The 22,774-nt window shown below is 52.3% G+C and overlaps 1 protein-coding gene across 3 annotated transcripts in view; it reads right to left on the bottom strand.

Moving 5' to 3' along the window:
- NR6A1 (nuclear receptor subfamily 6 group A member 1) overlaps positions 1-22,774 on the bottom strand; it is a gene marked incomplete at its 5' end in the record, with an annotated part of 98,975 nt that overhangs the window by 19,986 nt on the left and 56,215 nt on the right. For 2 of the 3 annotated variants that reach the window (XM_080401417.1, XM_080401418.1), the window contains one exon: positions 4,215-4,445. In XM_080401417.1, the coding sequence (XP_080257543.1) occupies positions 4,215-4,445 (231 nt within the window). Of the gene's footprint in view, positions 1-4,214; positions 4,446-12,136; positions 12,424-22,774 lie in introns of those variants that run through there. The other variant, XM_080401419.1, reaches the window with a different exon arrangement.

The raw sequence follows: 22,774 nt of genomic DNA, 5'->3' as shown, positions 1-22,774 counted from the left end.
AACCACAGCTGCCGGCAGCACACAGGGAAAGCACTTCACCGGTCACTACTGGCACTGCTGTTGCTGCAGAGGGTCAGATCTCCTACAGCTACCACAGAAAACAGAGGGGAGATATGCTACCCAGCCAGCTGCATGCAAAACCGTTGTTTAAAATTTCAGTTCCAAGATCGAGCAATGCAATTGCATTTCAGAAGGGCAGTCCAGCTCCTCCATACAGCAGTTGCATTTTTAAGACTTTAAACAATTTCTAGGGAGCTTCAGTGAAGCCCAATTATGGGGATTATGCTGGAGCTGCTTCTCTACCTTCCCCCTCCCTCTGCTTTTCTCTTTACTGGCAGAGCAGCTCCGCAGAAGCTGTCAGCATTTGAGGATCAATCCTGCTCCTTGTGCAGCTCCTTTCCCGGGCCGGGTCCTCCTGTTTATCAGGTCCCGATCTTTTTCCCACCACTACCTGGCCAGACTTGGCAGGAGGCTCTCTCCAGCTGCACGGTGACCTTGCTGCTGCTGGCCAGCCTCACCCCGCTTGGCACACGGGGCTGCTAGAGGCCCTCCCGAAGCAGAAAATGACACAAAATTTAAGGAAAAATTTCTGGACCAGAAAAGCTGCTTGATTTTAGGTATCCTCAGCTCAAGTCATCTTCCTCTGCCTCAGTGCTGCACTTGCAGCTCAGGGATTACATACGTGGGTTCAGCTAAGGCAACTGCAGCAAGGCAGAGCCATGCACACCCTGCACTTGCACCTAAACTGCACCTTCCTGAACCATTACCACCTGGTCAGGCCATGCAGATCACCACCCAAAAGCCCCCCGATGATTTACTACTCAGGCAACCCGTGAGCAGCAGCACAGTGATCCCTGCAGCACCTTACAACAATGCGTTCTGAGATCAGCAACCCAGTTTTAATCCTTCTAACGCAAACTCTATCACCTCTCCATAACAGCAAGTATTTTTATTTAAAATGTCAGCATTCATTTAAGCACACTGGAGAAGCCACAAACAAAGGATCGGATATAAAACAATTATAATTGTCTCTTACATCACACAAATCTCTTAAGATATAGCAAAACAAGCAGGTAATTTTAACAAAGCTGTTTACTTTCTATGAAAACTCTTTCCAAAAAACCATTAGTTTCTTGTTAAAAAGATGCAACTGATGTAAAAGTAAGCCATCATGGTTAGCCCTCTGTTACTCCCTTTAGGTTTTTTTAATTTACTGGAAATACAGTAACACTTTTCCAGTTTGAGGGGAATTTCTCTAGTTTTCCAAGATATTTTGTTGCCAATTGTAATTTGGAAATCTTCTCAGCTACGAGCTGAGGACATAAATTGCCTTGGTCTTTTGATTTTGAAGCGTAATTGCAGCAGACATTAGCTTACATCTTTCTTTTCTACATCCCCATCATTTTACAGAATGCCTTGGAGAAATGCCTCTGCAGTTTGCAGTGCTCAGCCACAGAGATGAGCTGGTGGGCACCAGGCTGGTCTGTCTGCTCCTGCCTGCCCACAGCCAGGGCCACGGCTCTGTCCCCAGCTCCAGTCACCCCAGCTGAGCTGCCCTCCCTGCCCAACTGGTTTGAGAGCTGCCTTTCAAATTGGCAACTACTGCTGAGGGCAACACTGTGCATGAACTCCTGTGTCCTGAGCTCAAAGCCTGCGCAACCCTTAACCCCTGCGTGCTAAGAGGAGTTGGCAGTTTGGCTGGGCAGGTCCCCATGGCAGCGGGTGCCGTTCAGACCGCGGCTGTACCCGAGACAGTACCCAAGTTCACACACATTATCTTTACGACTGCTGCTATTTCTCAACAACCCGAGGTTAATCGAACCCCACTGCTCTTGACGCAGCTCCCTGCCAGCCAGCAGCTTGATGCTCCCCAGGCTGCCTGGCCAGGCCTCGTCGGCCAGTGTCCCACAGCAAGATTTACAGGATGCAAACTGACTTGGTTTATTTTTGTAAATTCCTACAACCTAGCCGAGATGGAAGAAAACCCCCCAGACCTGGGAGGTGCTCGTCAACGCCCCGCATCTGCTGCAATGACTCGGGTATCGGCAGAGACGAGGCCGGGTCCTGCTGCGCAGCTCAGCCTGGAAATGGGAGTTTTGGAATCCTGCTAGCTGCAGAACCTAGCCAAGGCCTGCAACAAAATGTAGGGATGTTTCTGCTGGTGATCCACACAGAAAGGCGTCAAGAGACCCGGATGGTCCCAGGCCACAGCCCCCTCAGCTCTGGCCTCCCCTCGGGCGCGCATGGTTCGTCGTGGTTCAAACCCACCTGCTCAGGCCCGGCGCCGCTTCCCAGCCCCGCTGCACAACGGTCGGGCACCGCGGCAGGGAGCGAGCGCTGCTTCGCCCGCCGCCGGCCCTCCTCGCCCCCCGCGGGGGCACCGGCTGCCAGCGCAGCCCTGCCCTGCTCGGGCTGGAGAGAACGGCGGGCAGCGGGCCGCCAGGTGGCGCTCTGCCCCCGCGGGTGAGCCGCGCCCGCCGCCACCGGAGCGCGCTGCCTGCACCGCCAACGCCAGCGTGGCCCGGGCCCGCAGGCGGCCACACAGGCAGGCCCAGGCTCGGCACACGGGCCGGCGGGCCCAGGCCGGCACACAGACTGGCAGGCCCCGGCCCGGCACACTGCCCGGGGCACAGCCCCCCAGCCCCAGGCCGGCACACAGGCTCAGGCCCGGCACACAGGCCCACAGGCCCAGGCCGCAGCACAGGCCTGGCGCACAGGCCCAGGCCCGGCACACAGGCCCACAGGTACAGGCTGGCAGCTAGAGGTGAGGAGCAGCAGGCAGGCAGCCCTGCACCGGGCCAGCAGCGGGTAGAAGCAGCTCCAAGCAGCTCCAGGCACCTCCGAGGGGCTGGCTGCCCTGCTGGTTCCGACACCCACATGGAGCTGATGAGGGAGCTTAGGAAAATGTAAATAACTTCCCCTGATTTATAGAATGCCTGATGACAAGCGCTGAGTGCTTCACACTACAGACACTTAAAATAAACGAGCCCAGGCAGCGCTCCTGGTCACCCAGGACTACGCTTCAGGTTAAAAGCTACCTGCAACTAGCTTGCCTTCCCCATCAAATAAAACTCCCAAAGATAATTTGTAATCAAAGCAGTCAGGAGATAAGCTTTCCATCTCAGCTCTAAGACATATTTTCTAAGGAAGATCCTGGTGGATTTGCAGTAAATTTATGGAAGTTTTAGTGCTCTTGACAGCCGGCTTTCATATGAATGATGACACTGAAGGCATCCATAGCCACATCTGAAAAAACATGAGATGGCACTTCTGTTTTGCAGCCAGGACAGGGTCCCTCCCGCCATCCTAGCTGCACATCCAGGAGGGACTTGAACAGCCTCTGTTTCTGCTCATATACCTGTCTGCTGCCATCAAACCAAGAAATCTCTGGGTTTAATGGTTAACAACAATTCCAGAGATTAAAAAGTCAAAAGATTGGAATGAAGAGTAGAAACATGACACTGAAATAAATCCCAGACTATTTTTTACTATTAATTTCTGAGCTACTGAAGATTTGCCATCCTGAAGATGATACCGTAGCAGTTCACCACCTCCGCACACATGGGGACTAAGGGGTGTCTGTCCCTAATCCAGATTGCATGTGGCCTCATACCAGGCAAAGGCACCTTTGGCATTCCCCAGCTCCACATGCTGCTGCCCAGAGCCATGCGCCATCAACCAGAGATGGGCAGTTAAGTGAACATCCTCACCACCTTATCACTGGGCAGCAACTGCAGGTCTAAGCTCCCCCCTGACAACAAACAGGTAAAGTCTGACTGAGATCGCTTGGCATTTTAAAAGCCTACTTAAATGCCTTTATTTTTGCTACATTAATATATTGAATATATAATATATATTCAATATAAAATATTGAATAGATATGGTGACCACTTCACTCAAAGCAAATGCAAGGACATCCATCAGGAAGGACAGTAACAAACTGTTACCTTCCTTGAAAAAAAGGATCACAACAATCAGTTCTCCAAATATTTGTACCGGCTTTCAGTTCTTACAGGTTTTTTTTCTCCAATACAGTAATGAAGTAGTTCAGGAAGAATGTTTTATCCATGCACAATTTTGCTGATGTTTCACTTTTTCTTGTCAGGAATTTGAGAGGCAGAATCGCAATACAAAATGGTAGCTGAGGAAGGGTAGCATGCATTGCTAACACTGGCCCCAGTCTGTACCTCCACCAGTAAAAAGCCCAGTTTTACCTTTTCGGTTCATCCCCATCTGGAGGCATTTGAGCAGCCGGCAGTACTGGCATCTGTTGCGCTGTTTGCGTGACATGACGCAGTTCTTGTCTCGACTGCATCTGTAAACCCGCTTGTTGCAGATGCTCCTTTTGAAGAACCCCTTGCAGCCCTCGCAGGAGATGATCCCATAGTGCAGCCCTGTAGCTCTGTCCCCGCAGATCAGGCAGGTTCGCTGATCCACCCGCTCATCTGCAAGAGAAGAAGAAACGCTTTGCGGTCAATAAAACGGCTTCACCAAGCGATCAGAAACTCTCTTGAAGGGACTGGGAAAGTCTCGTTGCCCGGTGGCCTGCCCAGACAGACGCCCACAAAGCAGAGCATGGCAGAGGTGCTCATCCAGAAACAGCAGAGAGGAACAGAAACCTTGAGGGGGAAAAGGGTTGAAAGTGTCCTACCTCAACTGCACAGACCAGGGTGTGCAAATACAGAAATCATGCCTGGCAGACACCAGCCAACGTGAAATACCATCACACCTTCCATATTCCCAGGGCAAGCACCTCCTTGCTCCCTCCAGCAGCACCAGCAAAAGCCTCACAGCACAATCACTGCCCAGAACCCAAGTGAACATTATTACAGAAACAATCATATGGTTAAGCCACAATGATATGATTTTACTGTTCCTTTTCCAAATCTTTGGAAGGCCTTTGGATGGCTAAAAATGTAAATGGTAGGACTCCCAGCAACAGCAGCTGTCACATTAAATTCAGCATTCTAAGATTCTTAACACTGCCTCTGAGGCAGAGCAGGGAGGATGCACAGCTCGGCAGAGAACCTGTGAGCAGGCCGTGATTTCCATAGACATGGATGTCAAATGTAAAGGAGAAAGTAAATGATGGCTTAAGAGACCCAGGTAGTTAACCCAGATGGATCCTCATTACCTGGCAGCCGCACAGGGAGGCCTAAACCTTGCTTCACATTAACAGCCAGCTACACTTAATGCCAGCAAGTTGCACCAGAAGCTCTTCCTGTAGCAGATGTTTAGCAACGAACAGCTTAACCCCTCACACGCCACACCAAGCTGCCTTCCCCCGCCCCAATGTTTTAACCTATTAATATCCCAACAGTGGCAAACAGAGCTGCACTTCAAAGATGGGCACTACTCAAGTGTATTCAGGGCTGCACACAAATCTGCAGTATACTTCATGGGGTTGCCTTCCCAAATGTCAAATATTCATTACCTGGATGACTAGCTCACCCTGGCCGAGCAAGGTGGAGGCACCGAGGAACAAGGACATTGCTTTGCTTGGAGCAATGGGACTTGAGGAACCACACCTCTGTCTTTCACTCAGTCACACGTTTCCTATGGGTGCTGGTTAAACCAGATTATTTCTGGTATTTTGTGGCTTGAACGCACCATGGTACAATCTCCAACAGACAGAAAGACCCACAGCTAAAGCAGGACCCGGGAGGTGGCAACGGTTCTCTGCAGCAACCTGAGGACGGTCCTGAGGACGGATGTTGCATGTGGTTCTCCATGCAAGCCTCAGGTGCCCAGAGTTTAACTTCAGTGTCTCAGTCCCTTCCCTCTGGAGTTTGTGATACATATATTCAATGACATGATTTAAAGGCAAACTGCTTAGGAGACGCAAGATGTGCACACGCTTTCCAGGACCTGCTTCACAGATGCCGGCTGTGCTGTGTAGGAAATTACTCTATGGCAAACCATTCAAAATGCAGAGGAGAAACTTCTCTGCTGCAGGAGCTCATGTGATAGCTACAATCAAATTAATGGGGAAGTCAGGAGTATGTGGCAGCGCTTGGGGGAGACACCACAAAGCAGTCAAGGTTGTCCCTTGGGAAGGGGAAGGTAGGACAGGCCATGTCACATGGTGTTTTGGACCTTGCCAGTGGAGCCAGGGAGGAAAGCAGCCAGAGCTGCTTTTCTCTTCATCCAAGGTGGCTGGGAGCTACAGAGCAAAGGCACCCAAAGGCCAGTGCTCCTTTAGGTACATCCAGGTGACAGGAGAAGAGAATGACCCACACAGCACCCTTACACCTTAGCAGGGACAAAGGCTTCTTCCAGAGAGCACCCGAGCAGTCACAACAGCGACCTGTCCAGGTGACGAGGGAATTACAGCGATGTTCCAGTGTGCGTGGCAGAGGATCATACAGCATTGGAGATGATGGGTCTCAACAGGTAAAGAAAAGTGGTTGAGAAGATGAGTAACAGGAGGTGGGGAAAGGGCAGTAAGAGAAAGGACAGGGACAGACCAGGTCAGAAAAATGACAAGATGCTATAAGGGACATAAAAAAATAAGAAAAACATTAAAGAGCAAGAAGGAAAAGAGCACAAATTCAAAACAGAGAAATCATCTGACATGAGTACTCTAAAAAAAGACAGCACGGCCAGAGCAGGGAGGGAGGAGGAAGCCTGGCACGGTGGTGGGAGCAGGCAGGGGCTGACCCGCTGCCTTAAGCCACAGAAGATGGAGCAGGGCAGGGCAGCTGCCTGCACCCACAGTCTGGCGCACGGAGCTAACGAGAAAGCTCGGGCTGGGCAGAGGGAACCACACAACTCTGCCTCGTGCCTGGTGTGCTGCCCACACCCTGCTGTTCCTGTTCTGTATCACTCAGCAAAATGACAGACCTTGAAAAAACCCAGCCTTAGGAGGGCACTGGCTTGTGAAGGTGAGCTGCTGCGAACTCATTTCAGCAGGACAACACCATGCCTGGTTTTCCTCACTTAGATTTGAGCAAGCAGTTTTCCGAGACAAAGGTGGTTTTATCTACAGGGGGTTTGAAGCAGCAGGAGGTAGAAGTTACAGTCAAGTCCCCTCCAATCTTGATAAAACCTAAGCAACCTGACAAACCAGTGTGTAGCTGCTTACTACTGGAGAACCTGTGAACACCATAGAAATAAATAAGCCAAATGTATTAGGATTGGTAATGAAACCAATTTGCACTCACACAAGCCAAGTAAAAATTTAAACCAGCTGCTCTTACTCACAAGCAGCTTTCTTCACAGTTTAAACTCAGTAGCAACCGTAACCAGTCTGCAATAATCTTTAAATGACTTGCTAATGCACAGCATGCAAATCTGCACTTTTCTGCAAAATGCACTGCAATTGTTATAAAACCTTAAAATAAAGGGATGAATGAAGGAAACACAAACTTTAGCTAAAGAAACGTTCACGGTGTCATCACCACACTAAACCAGTCCCAGTTTTACAGGACAGACCACCTCAGGCATGCAGACCCAAAGGAATGCTTGTACAGATCAGGACTGGGGCTATCGGAGCATCTCGCTGAAAGGAGGCAACTAAACATGACTTTGTAGTCCCCAATTGCATAATCTCCACCTTCAGCTATCTGATAAACGCTGGGAGGAGGCCAGGGGATTAGCCTGGGACAGAAGAGTCCTCTATCTGCAGGGTTTAGCTCCGCCTCAGCTTAACTCCCGGCCCTCCCCCTGCTCCCACCAGCAGTGCCATAAATCGTGGGCGCTGGGGGATCCCGGGGTCAGCAGCAACAGCCACTCGCTGCCGGGCACACTGTGCCATGGCCAGGCAGGCCAGGGCGGAACTGGGGAGCCACGAAACTACTGGTTTACACACACGGCAAAATGCAGAGGGGGATGCTGTGGGCTGCAGCAGCACCATGGCACGGTGCCCCGCAGCATCACAGGGCTCCCTCGGACCACGAGGCTCCCTCCTCACTGGAGCACACCGGCGGCCGAGGATGTCAATGAGGGCTCATTTCCAGGCGCAGCTTTTTTGTTGTGGGAAGAATAGGCCCCTCGCCTGGCGAACATGGGAAGCCGGGATGATTAAAGCAAGGAGGGATCAGAATCCTTCCCTCACCATCCCTATCTCCCTGCTAGCAGGGTGACAGTGAGGTGGTGTGAGTGGCCCCATCACCACAATAAGGGCACATGCCTCCCCGCAGAAACTGTTAATGGAGTGTGCTTCCAGATTAAAATTCACCGTAGAACAGCAGCACACCCTGTGAACAAAGACACAGACCTCCAGGGACTGGAGAGGTGCCTGTACACCCCTTAAAATGCCACTCAAACAAAACCAGTAGATAAGAAATAATTATCTACAAAAATTAGGGTTTAAGATGTTTAAAAAATCCTGTAGGAACGGTGACCAGGCCCAAGACGCTCTTCCTGCAGCCCACGGGTTTGCTGGCTCCTGACCTTTGCTATTTTTCACCCTACTTAATGCAAGCGCCTTGTGTAGGCGAACAGTGGGACAGCTGGGGCAGAAACGCAGCAAACTTTACAGAAATGGTAAAGCATGGGCAAATTGAAAGCAGTTTTGTGCTGGAGCTGCTCTGAACTCTCTTAACCTTGAAATTTCACTAGAATATCAAAACACAGTAAGTATAATAATTTTTAAGCTAATAAGCCCTCCCTCCATCCCTCCTCCCTGGCTCTGTTACATCTTGTCTCACTGATTCCTCTGGTTTCAAAAGCCATACAAGACAACATAGATTAGGAAACAAAGCAATTTTCAAATACCTTGCACATGTTTTATTTCAGAAAGAGGGCTGCAGAAGCTTCCCCCTCCCAGTTTTTCTGATAGGCCTTAACATTTAACGAACTCATACACAGGATATTCTGGCTTTGTTCTCACAAGCCATTGTAGCAGGGGCCACTAAATCAAACAGTTGCTGCTACGACAAAAGCACTCACAAAAATCTCAACCTCATCTTGAACCCTGAAGATTTTTATGGCTACTCCCTTGCTAACCCCTCCCCAAAGCCACATTAAAGGCTGTATTGTTTTCAAAGGTCATGGTAGGTTTCATACCACATTTTAATACAATGTAAATTCTCCAAGAATATTATGATGTTACACAAGAGTCATCGAAGATGGAGCGAGAGAAAGAAAGAAGAAATCTCTCCTCGTCTATGTTTTTTAAGGCCAACGGTAGAAGCAATACACTTATTTTTTAAAAGACCTGCTCCTTCCCTCAGCAAAATGAGTAGTCTTGATAATTTTTAGAAGAAAATTCTTATGAATTTCCAAAAGGAAATACCTTAGGATCCTGCTGAAGCACATGGCAAAGACACATACAGAAAACATGAAAGCGCATGAATAAGCATATAAAATACACAGCAAATAAAGTATCGGGACATACACCCAGCCCTCAGCAAGCCTCCATCGCTGCTGCTCCCACCTGCATCACTCCTGCGGACAAACACCCTGAGCAGGCTACAGGGAAGCACCTCCGGTGTTCCCAAAGCGGGCAGGCAGCACGGCCACATTCCTGGAGGGGACCAGATGCTGGCTTCACCTCAGCAGTTCCCCACGGCTGCAAGAAGGATCGCACCCACCCCTGCAGATGCAGTTTAAAGCTGTACAGCAACCACAGCTCCCTGCGAGAGATTTACCTTGGAAATAAGACCGTGTGTCAGTGCAGCCAGCTTGAGTGACTTCTAATATCGGTGTTTTATAACAGAGCTGAAACAAAGACTTTATGTCCTAGAGCGAGGCCAAAAGCGAAGGTACAAACCATAGGCCAAACTCCCAGAGCTGACAGTGCTGGGATTTGGTTCTGCTGAAAAGCAAGAGGGAAGACACAGAAAGCTGCAGTTTGCAAAGCTGCCCATTTATACAACAGAATGTGATTTACAGCTAAGAAAATCTTTCACAGCTGAAAAAAAGATTACAGACGACACTCAGCACTGCAATTCATTAATATATTCAATGTCTTTTCAACTGTGTATCATTTATTTGCTTCACGATTAACTCGCCCTATCACACACACCCTGCAGTACCCTTTAGCTGGGTTTAAATCTCAAGCTGCTAAATACCAGCTGCCTGGGGAGGGGGAGATCTCACACGTGTTACTTAAATCCTAACAAAATCTCACTCGCCTCTGATGATGCCTCGTGCTAAGTTTTTTTTTCCCACTTACCTTCCCTAACAATTTTTTTCATTGTCCATTTTTAGTTTCAAGAAAACCACCTTGTTAAATTCAAGACACAGAGTTGGAGCAATTCCCCTCTCACTGCGGAGTGCTGCATTGTCCCAAGAAGCTCACCCCAAAACGAGGCACATTTGCTTAAGGGGCTTTTCTTTAACTTATAATCGATGAACACAGGGATTAAATTTTCTGTTCGGCGGCCCCTCCTTGGGACAGCAGCGACCTCGGCGGCCGAGCCCACAATGGGCCGGGGCGCCCTGTTCCACCGACCCCGCCGATGGGGGTCCCAGCCCCACGCTGGCCACGAGCGACAGCACCAGCGCCTAGGCTGGCCCAAGGAGCAGATTGTGCCGGTCGTGGTAGGAGCCTGAATGGAATTAACCCTCTGTGAACTGAAACAAAAACATTGTGTGCCCAGCTGGGATAAAGGTTAATTTAAATGGACAAGCCTCCTCCAGTCCTCTAAAAAAAAAAAAAAAAAAAAAAAAGGAGGGGGTGGGGGGCAGCGGCCGCTGGCGCCCTTGTTCCCCGCACGGCGTGCAGCGGCTGTGCTGCCGGGGCCGCGGGGCAAAGCACCGACCGGGGTGCGGGGACCGGGGGGACGCTGCGGCCGCGAAGCAAAGCACCGACCGGGGGAGCGGGGGGACGCTGCGGCCCGGCCCCGCCACCCGCCCGCTCCTACAGCCGAAACCCACGGCCCGAAAGCCCCGCCGCTTTGTTCCTGCCACGGAAGAGTTCAGTCAAAAGAAAGCCCCCAGGAAAGACCCATCGCAAACGATCGGTTGCTCTGTCTGGGTGGGTATAAATCAAGAGCGTGCAGCTGATGAAACCCTCGCCCTGCCCTTCCCCGGGGCCGGGACCCATCATTTGCATATCAAAAACTCATCTGAGAAATCCAACTTCTGGCGGGCGGGCTGGGTGCCCCCCGGCCCTGCCTGCCCCCCACCCCAGCCCCCGCCGCCCCGCACCCCTGTCCCGCGGGGCCCGGCGCGGGCAAGAGCCGGCCGAGGGGCGAGGGAACGCCGAGGGGCGAGGGGACGCTGCTCGCCCCGCTCCATTGTGCGGCACAGGGAGGACGGGCGACGGGGGGCCCGATCCTCCGCTCCAGCCAGTTGTTGCACAAAGAGTTTGGAACAAAAGCCCACCGCCCCGAACCGTGCCCGGCAGCCCGCCGCAGCCGCCCGGGGGTCCCCATCGCTCCACCCGCGCCGCTCGCGGGCCGACCCCGCGCCTCCAGCCGCTCCCCCAGGCCCCCGACTTTCTCTAACGCCATTTAACAAAAATACAGCTTTTTGCGTGGCCCCTGCCCCGGCACGGCCACACGCCCCGAGCCAGGGTCGCTTTGGGCTGTTTTTAGGAACGGATGCGCTCCCGAGCAGCCGGGCAGCTGCGGCTGGGGGCGCCCCGCGGCTGCCCCGCCGTGACCCCGCCACCCAGGGCAATCCAGCCTCGGGGAGCCACCGAACAGCGTCCCCGGCACAGCCACACACCCCGGCTTCCCGAGGGCCGGTGGCCCTTCGGTGTCCCCTCGGTTCCGGAGGGCTTCGCCCCGCTCCGCGGTGGCAGCTGTAACACCGCGGAGCCGGCACTGCTCCCTACGGGGAGAGAGCTCCGTTATCAAGTGCCGGCATGACCCCGATACTATCAATAATTAACGATACTAAAAAAAGCTCCTCCAGATGGTCAAAGGGATTAGGAAGTTTAAAATATAAACAAATTAAGCCCCGAGCCGGCCCGCCGCCCTCCCCGCTGCCGCGCCCGTGCGCAGCTGCAGGCGGCGGCCACGGCCCGCACCGCGCCCCGCCGCGCTCGGGAGGGGGGCACGGGGAAGCGCCCCCGGCCGGACCCCGGCGCAGGCGCCGCGCTGCCCGCCGCCCCGGCGCTGACACGGGGCACCCGCCCCCCCGGCCCGGCCCGGCGGGGGCCGAGGGGCGTCCCGGGGGTCGCGCTCCCCCCGGCAGCCGCGCTCCCCCCGGCGGCCGCGGCCCGGACAAAGGCCCCGCTCACCTTCCATGCAGGTCGAGTCCCGCTTCATCCCCCCGGCGCCGCTCCTTAGGGCCGCCTCATGGCGGCGGCGCAGCGGGGAGCGGGGCAGCGGCGCGGGCGGGCGGGCAGCCCGGCTCGGCCATCGCCGCCGCCCGCGGGCCGGCCCTATGCTAACGAGCCGTGATGTCAGCGCCGCCTCCGCCGGGCACCGGGCCCCGCCGGGGGGCGCCTCGCCCGGGGGCCCCGCCGAACACCGCCCCGGCCCGGCCGGCAGGGCGCGGTGCCGGCCACCGGCCCCAGGCCCCCAGCCCCCAGCCCTGGCCACTAGTCCCTGAACACCAGCTCACCAACCCCTGGCCACCAGCCACCAGCCCTGGACACCAGTCCCCAGCCCTGGTCACTAACCCGTGGACAACAAACCCTGGTCCCTGGCCACCGGCTCCCAGCCCTTGGCCACTAGCCCCTGGCTACCAGCCACCAGCCCTGGTTACTAACCCCTGGCCCGCAACCCACCAACCCCTGGCCCCTGGCCACCAGCCCTGGCCATTAGCCCCTGGCCACCAACCCCTGGCCCCTGGCAACGAACCATCAGTCCCCAGCCCCTAGGCCCCAGCCACCGACCCCTGGCCTCCAGCCATCAAGCCTTGGCCACTGACCCCCAGCCCCCAGCCACTGACTTCTGGCCCCTGGCCACCAGCCCCCAGACACCAACCTCTGGCCACCAGTCCCCAGGCCTTGGCCACTGGCCACCAGTCCCTGGCCACCAGCCCCAGCTACTAATCCCCAGCCACCAGACCCCTTGTCCCTGGCCACCAGCCACCAATCACCAGCCCCTGGCCACCAGCCGCCAGCTGCCAGCCCCCAGCCACTGACCACTGGCCATTGACCACCAGCCCCCATCCACTAGCCACCAGTTCTCAGCCCTCAGCCGCTGACCCGGTGACCCCCAGCCACCACCAGCCACCGGCCCCCAGCCCCAGGATCCAGAGTGCAGCCACAACCTTGTGTGGTTTCTCCACCGACTCCCCGGCACGGCCAAGGGAGCCGGTACTGAATTAACGCCTGGACACGCGCTGAGAGAAACCAGGGATTGCCAGCATGAGAGCTGCTTCTTTAGGCTGCTGACAACTATGGGCTGAGGACTTCCATCTAGTTTTAATCATCACTGAAATGCAAGCATGGGCCAGATGGGTCCTGCTTTGCAGCCACACAGACACAGGCAGCGGTGGACAGCAGGCAGGGCAGTGGGGCAGGGCAGCAGTGGGCAGCAGGCGGAGCAGGAGGCAGTGCAGCAGCAGGCAGCAAGGCAGGGCAACGGTGGGCAGCAGCAGGCAGCAGGCAGGGCTGCCCATGCAGGGTGGGCAGGGGGGCCCCACGCTGCCCACAAGCCCCACGTGTGGCAGGGCCGGGACTGTGGGCACTGCATGGCGGTGGTCGCTATGGGACAGGGGGCCAGAGCCCCCCTTGCCAGGTCTGCACCTGCCAGCCTACGGGGATGGGACACTGGCAACTGGGCGTTTGCTTCAGCTTCCTCACCCAAGGAACGCCGGCACTTCGTCTGTGACCATACAGAGATTTCCAAAGGGTGAACAGTCAGCACGGTGCGAGCTCACGCTCTGTTTCATCGCCTTCGCCAACAGAAGCGCAGTAGCTGCCAGACAAGCGGAGCACAGCCTGCTCCAGCATCCCCCCTGGCCATGCCCAAAGCTGGCACGCCGGAGGAAAGCTCAAGAAACTGCCGCATAACTCATTTTCTGCCCTCTGAGGCTGCTTAACACAGGCGTGGCTTAGAGAAGTGATTTCAGCATCAGTTTGTGGTTTTGTCATCAGCCTCACAAAAGCTGACTTGAAGATCAGTACCCAGGCTAACACGGAAAACAAAGCGTGGCTCTAGGAAAAGGGGCAGCCGAGCCATGCTGGGCAGTCAGGGCTCCTGCCTTGTGCCTGCAGGGACACTGCATCGGCTTTGCCAGCACCACAGCCGCATTTTCAAGTTGGGATGGAGAGGGGAAAAGACAAACCACTGCACGAAATACAGCAAGACTGGGAAACGCAGGTAGGTGTGCCACCAGCAGGGACAAGGGCTGCCCAAGCCCCCGTGAGAGCACAGCCCACAGGACGGGCAGGATGGGGATGTGTGAGCTGTGCAGCCCCGTTCTGGCCGCCTGAGCCACGCAATGGTCTAAGTACAGCAGTGTGTGCCACCAGGCGATGGATGGGCAGGGCCGGTGCAGACGCAGCTGGCAATGGACAAGTGCGGAGGTCAGTCAAATGATCAGAACTTAACAGTACAACCTACACCGGCACGTCAGTGAGCGGGCACTCCCTTTCCTAATGGGTTGCAAGTAACTTGCAGTAATGCTATTGCTAGGATGGAGTTAACATCGCACTAGCTCCAACAAGAAAACCTCTACTGTAAATAAACTGCATGAGACATTGGGCATTTTGACTTTGCCCAATTTCTCTCTCAACTCAAAAAGTTCCATGTCGCCCATCCCCCTCGAGGCAGATCATCTCTGCCTCTAAACTCAGTGGCTCTGCAAACTTTCAGAACAACAAATCCATGACTGATTTAGCTGCCCGCCTCAAAACAGGTACCACCATGGCAGCACTGGTAATGGTGAGCTCTCCGCCTGATACAGCGACACGTTTCTCTGCACCAGTCAATGTTTTCTTGAAGCTCTTCTGCTCCTTCACCCTGCTCCTGGGATGAACTCAGCCTTGGATATTGTGCAGTTCATGTGTTCTTAGCGCTGCAAACATGAGATGCCTGATAACATGTCCCAGGGGTCAGCTGCGTTTGACCAAGCCCAGACCATTGCTCACCACACCAAGGCACAGCCAAAAACATTTCTGCCAGTGCCCAATTCCACCTGTCCTCCAGATGTCCACACTGACTCTGTTCAAAAGCCACAGTCTGCTTCTGTTCCTCAGGCTGAGAACCGTGGGGCTCAACCATGCTCTGAGAAATGGCTGACTTAAAATAAACAAGGCTCAGAGGCAACAAAAGAGGTCATATTTCGCTCAATCCCAAGCCTCAAATTTTATGGCTTTCTGGTGACATTCAGCAATGCAAATGACCCCAAGTGCACACAAGAGCAGAGCTCAGCAGCACCCTCCTGGCAGCCTGGGCACCCTGCTCTGGCTGCCCCTGCTGGGGCAGATGGGTCCAACCATACGGCCTCAGAGGTCCCTGCCACCGCCAACCCTCCTGTGAGTCTGTCTGTTCACAATCTGGTTTTAACCTAGCATTTCTGCGGGAGCAGGTGCACAATGCAGGAGCAAAAGGTGCCGCAACCAGCCCTGCACTGGGCCAGGTCTCCGCTTTGCTTATGCTGTAAATCTGCAAAGTTGTTGTGTTGGTCCTTGACAAGCTCTGCAGCTTGACCTCTCTCTTTTTACTTTGGAGGTCACCAAAGCAGGGCTGTGTGAGGAGCCTGTTACACGGCCCTCGCAATGCACGGCCAAGGTAAGCCATCCCCTGGCTGCATTATTGACACAGCTGCTTGCAATTCTGCCTGCTCCCAAAGCTCCACATTCTTCATCCCATGCGAGCACTCTGCTCGCTCCCAGCACCCCTCGGAGAAGTGTGACCAGAATGCAGAGTGCTTATTTTGTAACAGCACAGTGCAATGTGGCCACAGCAATCTGAAATAAAGCAAATTAATCTCAGGAGAACACACCGACATGAAGTTGCTCACACAACTGTTGTTGGGACTCAAAACAGAGATACACTGAAAAAACACTCTGCTAATTCAGAAACAACTGCAATTATAGACAAAAGCTGGCTGGCAAAAAGGGTAATTGGCCAAACAACCCAAATCTTCCAAATTATTCAAAAGTCACATTAAGTACACACGTCACAGTTTGTCCATAATAAATCCTTAAGGGCAGAAAATAATTGCAGAGATCTGGAACTATTCTGTAAAATGAGAGGCCAAACTAGGAATGGGCACAGGACAGGCAAAAAACAAGAAAGATTAATCCTATTCTCTGAACCAAACAGCCTTAAAGCAAGCTCGGTAAAAGGAAAAATAAAGTGGCTGGTTCTTATTTTAGCCCGAATCAGCCAATTCCCAACCCAAACAGAAAAAGCTGATGCTATTGTAACTGACATCTAACATTTTTGAATAACACCCGTTCATCACAGTAAAAGCCTGTAATGGTAAAAAAACATTGCCAAAACCTGCATACAAGTGATGCTGCCGCCTGCAACGGATTTATTGTCTTGACATTATGGGCGTAAGGGAGGGGCTTGTGAAACGGGAGGGAGATCTCCAGAGCGCACTGAGCGTTGGCTCATCCCGTTACCAACGTGGCCACTTGTCTGCAAACGAGGTCAGGAAAAATGCTGCGTTTTGCTGCCCTTTGTCCACAGCGAACTGTGATGCCAGGCAAACCAGCCAGGAGACAGTGTGGAGAAGATGACGGGCTATAAATGTGGCAGGAGAAAAGGAAAATAAGTGTTTGAGTTGTGCAAGGCTTTAAAAGGCACCCTGTACTTTCAGAGCTTTTTCTTAAGAACATTTTCTGGATTTCCTTTTGGGAGCACGGGTGTTTCACCTGGGCTGCCTGTGGGAAGTGACTGCAGGCAGGAGAAGCGCGGGCACCGCCATGTGCTGCCCCTTCTCCCGGGCGCTCCCCCGGCGTGCGCGAGACCACAGTTCCAGGGAGAAGGAATTCTCAGAAGATGTGACTTTTTCAGAAATGTAGATCCTCACTGGAGCTGTAAGCCAGTGCCGAAACAGGTCAGATGCTGCCAGACCAGGAAAGTGGAGGTCTTCCAGGACACTGTCTGCAGACACTGTCACTTGCCACAGCCAATCCCTAAAAACTTTCATGAAAAAAACAGAATTTGGGCAGACAGAGGCTAGCAGAGCTGCATGGACCCAGGACAGAGGCAGCCCTTCCCCATGCTCTTGCCCTCCCACTCACAGCCACCGCTTCATAATTCTTGGGGCTCCAGAAAGGCTTCGCCGATTTTCATGACAATCGGGGCTCTGTTGTGTTTACGCAGTTTGAGACATCGGCCCCTTTGTGGCACGAACAAAGTCCAAGCTGCGGATAACAAAACTGAGCACATTTCGGTGCTGAAGGCAACTAAACCAGGAGCTGCCTCAACACAACCGAGCTTACCATGGGCCAAACTGAAATAGTAAAGTCGATTTGAGTTCGAGCAACAAACAGCACGTAAGGAGCTACCAGGCTCCTGGCTTTGTTTTTATTTTACCAACAAGACGGTGCCACTGGCAGCATCTCTGCTTTGCAGCGCCGCCGCTCCTGAGCTCGGCGGCTCGGCAGGCACAGGAGCCCCAGCCAGGAACAGCACCCTGTGCCCGTGCCCCAGAACCGAGCTGGTTTGCAATTGTAGCTGGAGAAACATCGTGAACGTGGACTAGCATATCTCAGCAACCTCAGGACTGTGGATGTTACCACTTCCAGCCACTGCAGCAAGAGAACAGGTTGCAGGTAAACACAGCACATGCTTTCCCCAAAAATCTATTCCTCTCACTCTATGTGTACAGATATTTCAGAGAAAATAAAATAAAATAAAATTGTTTAGAGAAGCTATGGAAGGAACTGCAATAAATTACAACCATCTGCCTGACTTCTGAGAAGTTCTGCAATAAGGGTTCATAACAGACGCGGGTAATTCCTCTGCTCCCTACCGTTAAACGCACCAGGAATGTGGTGTCACTAATCCTGGTGAAGGTATCACTTGGTGCACATATAATTAAGCATTTTCCTCCTTCTTACTACTTCCGATAGGTCATTGTGCAAAATTAATCCCTCTATCCATTTCCAGTTCCATCTCTTTGTATTTTTGTTTGCTTGGCTACTGAATTTGCCACCCCAGCCCACGAATGGCTCACAAGAGGTGTTTCATTGCATCTTGTTTGATGGGTGACAAACAGTGGAGACCAGCTCTGTATAACAGAGGAAAAAGCAGGGGGGAGGTGAAGGGCTCCTTAGAGAGGTCACCTTCAGAGGAAAAAAGGAAAACAAATGGGATTGTAGGCATGGGAAGTATATGGTTTTACTGCCTTAGTGGACAAGTACAAGAAAGGGGAATTGCAAAGGGAGAAGCTTTACATTTCTATGAGCAGGCAATCGAGCTCCTTTCTAAACCCTTCCGCAGCAAGCAGCAAGCGCTTCGCTTCCTACAGGATGACTCCATCCCATTCTGGGAGCGCATGTCCTGTAACTCCCGGTAACCCAAATCAGGTCACACAACATCAGATCATTCCGGACCAACCTTGGATATTAGGAAAAAATTCTTTAGGAAAGGGCTGTCAAGCACTGGAACAGGCTGCCCAGTGGGGTCACCATCCCCAGAGGTGTTTAAAAAGCATGTAGATGTGGTGCTTAGGGACACGGTTTAGTGGTGGGCTTGGCAGTGCTGGGTTAACGGTTGGACTCGATGATCTCAAAGGTCTTTTCCAACCTAAACGATTCCATGATTCTATGGAGTCCTTGAGCTGGGTCCCTGTTACCACCGACAGCCCCACAGTGCCCTGAGCACCAGCTGCTCACCACAGCCCCTGCGTGGCTGGGCAGTAGCGAGCCCAGGACGGGGTCCAGCCCCAGCACCCTCCTCGCGCCCTCCTGCAGCCAGTTGTTTCTCCCACGGGGTCAACATGCAGGCACAGAATCCCCCAGGCGCACCCTGGGTGCAACAGTGGGGCTCTGTCCCAGCACGTCCCACTCCCACCTATGGAAGCCGGGCACCCCATCACCACCAGCACACGTACAAATGAGCAGAAGCCTCTTCACCCCAACCTGGTGTCATCCATGCCAGGCAGAAAATGCAGATGTTTAGCAGGATGTGGGAACAGAGGAGACACATGTAGGTGACAAGGCAGAGAGCATCTCCTGCATTGGAAGAGGCAGGAAAAGTTTTGTGCATTTAAGTGGTAAATTGAAAAGCCGAAAGATTATTTTACACCTGACTTATTTTACACATAAATTGCAATCATACGGCTATGCTGGTCTGCTGCAGTTTTTAATACTAACAACAACCAACCAACATTTTGTTGTAACTATTATTATTACAGTTCTGAGCATTATTTCTAAATAGGCAGCTTGGTGGATAAGCAACAATTGTTGGGATCCCCAGGAAAAAAAACCCAACGAGCAGCAAGAGGGCATTTCCCCAAACTTCAGGTCAGGCAGCAAAACAAAGAAGAAAAAACATCAGCACTAAAGCTGCAGATTCTGTACCTGTATCAAACACGTCGTCATGGCTGCGTCATGACTGCAATTGTTAATTAGCTGTTTTAGATCATTAGGAGTATGGGGCAAATGCTGTTGGTGAGCCAACGGGCCGCCTGTGCCCCTCGCAGCGGGGTGGGACGGGGCAGAGGGGACGGGTGGCACGTTGGTGTCGGTACAGGGGGAACGCGCGGAGCGGAGCATGACAGGGGGCGACGCAGGGCAGGAGCATGAGCATCTCCCGCTGCAAGCAGGGCTGCCTGGGAGCAGAGAGAAACACCGGTACCTACGGAGAGACGGAACACGGCAGCTTCTAACCCTTGGGATTTACAGCAGGTTTACAAACTGCGCTACGCGGACGCGCTGGGGCGAGGTGGATCCCGGTCCGGGAGGGCACAGCCGCCCCCAGCACCCTGCCCCGCCGCCCCCAGCACCCTCTGCTGCCCCAGGCCGGGCCGGGGGGGCCGAGCACGCGCTGGAGCAGGGTCCCGGGCCGGGGGCCGGACGGGAGAGGGCAGCATCCGACAGACGGACCGGCCCGACAGCGCGCCCCGCTAGTCACGGACCGCGGTCTGCAACGCCCGAATCGCACCGAGCCGAGTGCTGTAGGGATACCAGTAAGGTTTTAAACCCCATTTTCTGCCCCCGGAGCAGAAGGCCGTCAGCTCTGAGATACGCTTTGGAGGGCAGAGCCCCCCCGGGCACCCACGTCACATCTGCCCCGGCCGCCCCACAGGAGACCAAGACACTGGCCCTTCGGGTTTATTTTTACTGCAATTACTTTTTCTGTTATTAGGAACAGCTATTTGAAATGTCTTTTTTTGCCATTTGTCTTAGAGTATCATTACACTAAACTTGTTGATGTTTGTAATACTCTCACAAGGAGAGGAAAAGCTGAAGAGAAATGCCCTTCCAGAATTTACAAGAATGGTAATAAAAGCACCGAGGAACTGTCTGGCATAGTCTGGCAATACCCACAGACTTCCCTTTTGTTCCCAGGTGACTGGCCAAGAACACATCCATTCAGAAAACAGCATATTCCGCCGAAAAAAAGAACATCACCAGAACTCCCAGCTTCTCTAAGCACCTCTGCCAACACCTCCTCAGCTTGAAGACATAATGATTTACCACCTTTAACACATCTCACCTGAACCATTTATAGACCACAGTTGATGGCTTCAGATGATGTCAAGTTTAAATGAAATTGCAAAATGTCAAAATCTATGGAAAATATATTTATTAGAATTTCAAGGACAATTAAGGAAAGAGAAGATGACACTGGACAATGGGGCAGGAAAAAAATCCCATACTCTAAAAAGCCTTGTGTAAATTCTAATTCCTTTCTAGAGGGACTCAAAGTGGTAAGGAAGGCCCCCAGTATGGCAGAGGTGGCACAGCGATGTGCCTGGTGCTGTTTTGCAGGGGTGAGGGGTCAATGCAAGCCTAGCTGCCCACAAGCATGATTTTTCATGGGCTCTGAGTTCCCTTTTGTTGTTTAGGCATAACGTGAAGCATTCGGCTCAAAGCCTCATCACTGGCTCCTTAAGGAAGGTGCTTTCATAATTTTTAAGTTTCTGCTATTGCAGATGTGAGGAAAACATTCCTACGAACCATACGGGTTGTTCTGCCTGCAAGGTGGAACTGTGCCATGTGCCGCAGGCAGCGCAGTTTCCACACGACACCACGGAGGAGGACAGTGCTCAGGAATTAAATCCTTGTGTTCTGCCCACTCCTTTGGGGCAGTCTGGAAAACCGGGGCACTTCTGCATTGCTATCCTCCTCTAATATTCATAGTATATCCTCCTAATATTGCTCTCACTTTTGAATAGGGCAAGAGCTGGGTGCCGAAAAAATAACAGTTCCCTCCCATCTTCCTTCTGCTACAGCCGACCCTAGTCCTTCCCTTCTGATAAACTAGTTTCTCAATTGTCACATCATCACTACCAGCAGCTCCTCGGCCCCAGATACCACCCACCCCAGATAGCACGAGGCCCCAAATTAAGATGTACGTGACTGCAAATAAGAGCCAATTTTACTAGACCGACACTAGGGAAAAAAATCTTCCATCCTCCTCTCCATTTGTGAAGCTACACAGGGCAAAGCATTCACATGCTTATTACTGACAGATAGCAAGGCTGCCACAGTGCGGGACTGCTTCTCTGGGTGTAAAGACTGAATCGAACATGCAGTATTTAAGACAATTAGGTTTTCAAAGAAACTACACTAAACATTTCTTTCATGTGTAATCAAATTATGTTAAAGCAAACCTCATAATTTAAACCATTCCATTGGTCAGCTCCTATTTGTTTTCCCTGCACCCTCATTTTTGCTCCAGATCTGTCACATTACATTAACACCTTTCCTACTCACTGCCTACAGAAATAACAGCCTTCGACATGCCTGCACAATCCATTTGTCCTGCTCTAATTACTTTTTGACATAGCCTCTTTTGCTGTTATCTTGCCTTTTCTGACCTCTGTCTGTATTAAAGCCATTTAAAACAATCTTTAAAGTCAGTATCTATTGTGATGTGTCTTATATGATACTGCTGGAGTATCAGGCAGCAACATTTTGTAAATCAAATATTTAAATCTATGGTAATAAGATAATGTGCTTGAGGAGGAAAGCTACTACATATCGGTAACAGCTACAACTGGCTGTTCGTAACACGAGTCCCCAGGACTGCCACACATTTTCAGGATGAAATTCCTGTAGTCACAACGCTGTTCTACATAACTAGGTAGCTCAAAGGCAAACAGGGTCTTCTGTGTACTAAGGAATTTCCCTTAATTTCACAAATGGGGAGGAATGCAGGCAAAACTGAGAAAAGCGGTCATCTTGCCAACAAGAACCCCAACAGCCACCAAACTGACTGAGGGCAGGAAGAGGACCAAGCGGGGTGCACCGACAGTGGCGCTTCAGAAGGAAGCATGACACACCACACTTCTCCAAACCTGGAGAAGAAACCAAGACTCTCTCAGTGCAATATCCCTCTGCTTTCATTCAAGCCCATTCAAAAAATGTGCCCTCATTTTCTTTTGTGTCTGATTCACAGAAGATGAGCCTCTAATTACCAGCTACTTCCCCGGCTGAAGCAGCAGAGGATCTGCACTGTGCCAAGTGTCTGCTCTGGAGTCAAGAACTTATTCCACACGGTGGAACTAATTTTTTGGGTATCAAGTTGATCCCTGTGCACGTATGTCTCACAACACAGTCTAACTGCATCTTCACATGCTCTTTTCCACATGATCCAGCCTCATGCTAACTTAATTGGTAGCTAGTCATTATTTTACTCACATTAGATGATCCTTCACAAACCTACATTCGCTCTGGTTCATTTACAGGGTAATTATCCAGTTCACACAAAGTCTAGTCTTCTAGATACAACTGGTACAGAAACAAGCACTGCTCTGCTGGGAAAGCATAGCTCTGTATTTTGTCTTCCAG

This window comes from Falco punctatus (assembly GCF_963210335.1).
Source record: "Falco punctatus genome assembly, chromosome: 9".
NCBI classification, from domain to species: Eukaryota; Metazoa; Chordata; class Aves; order Falconiformes; family Falconidae; genus Falco; species Falco punctatus.
This window is presented reverse-complemented; position numbering and strand designations above follow the sequence as displayed.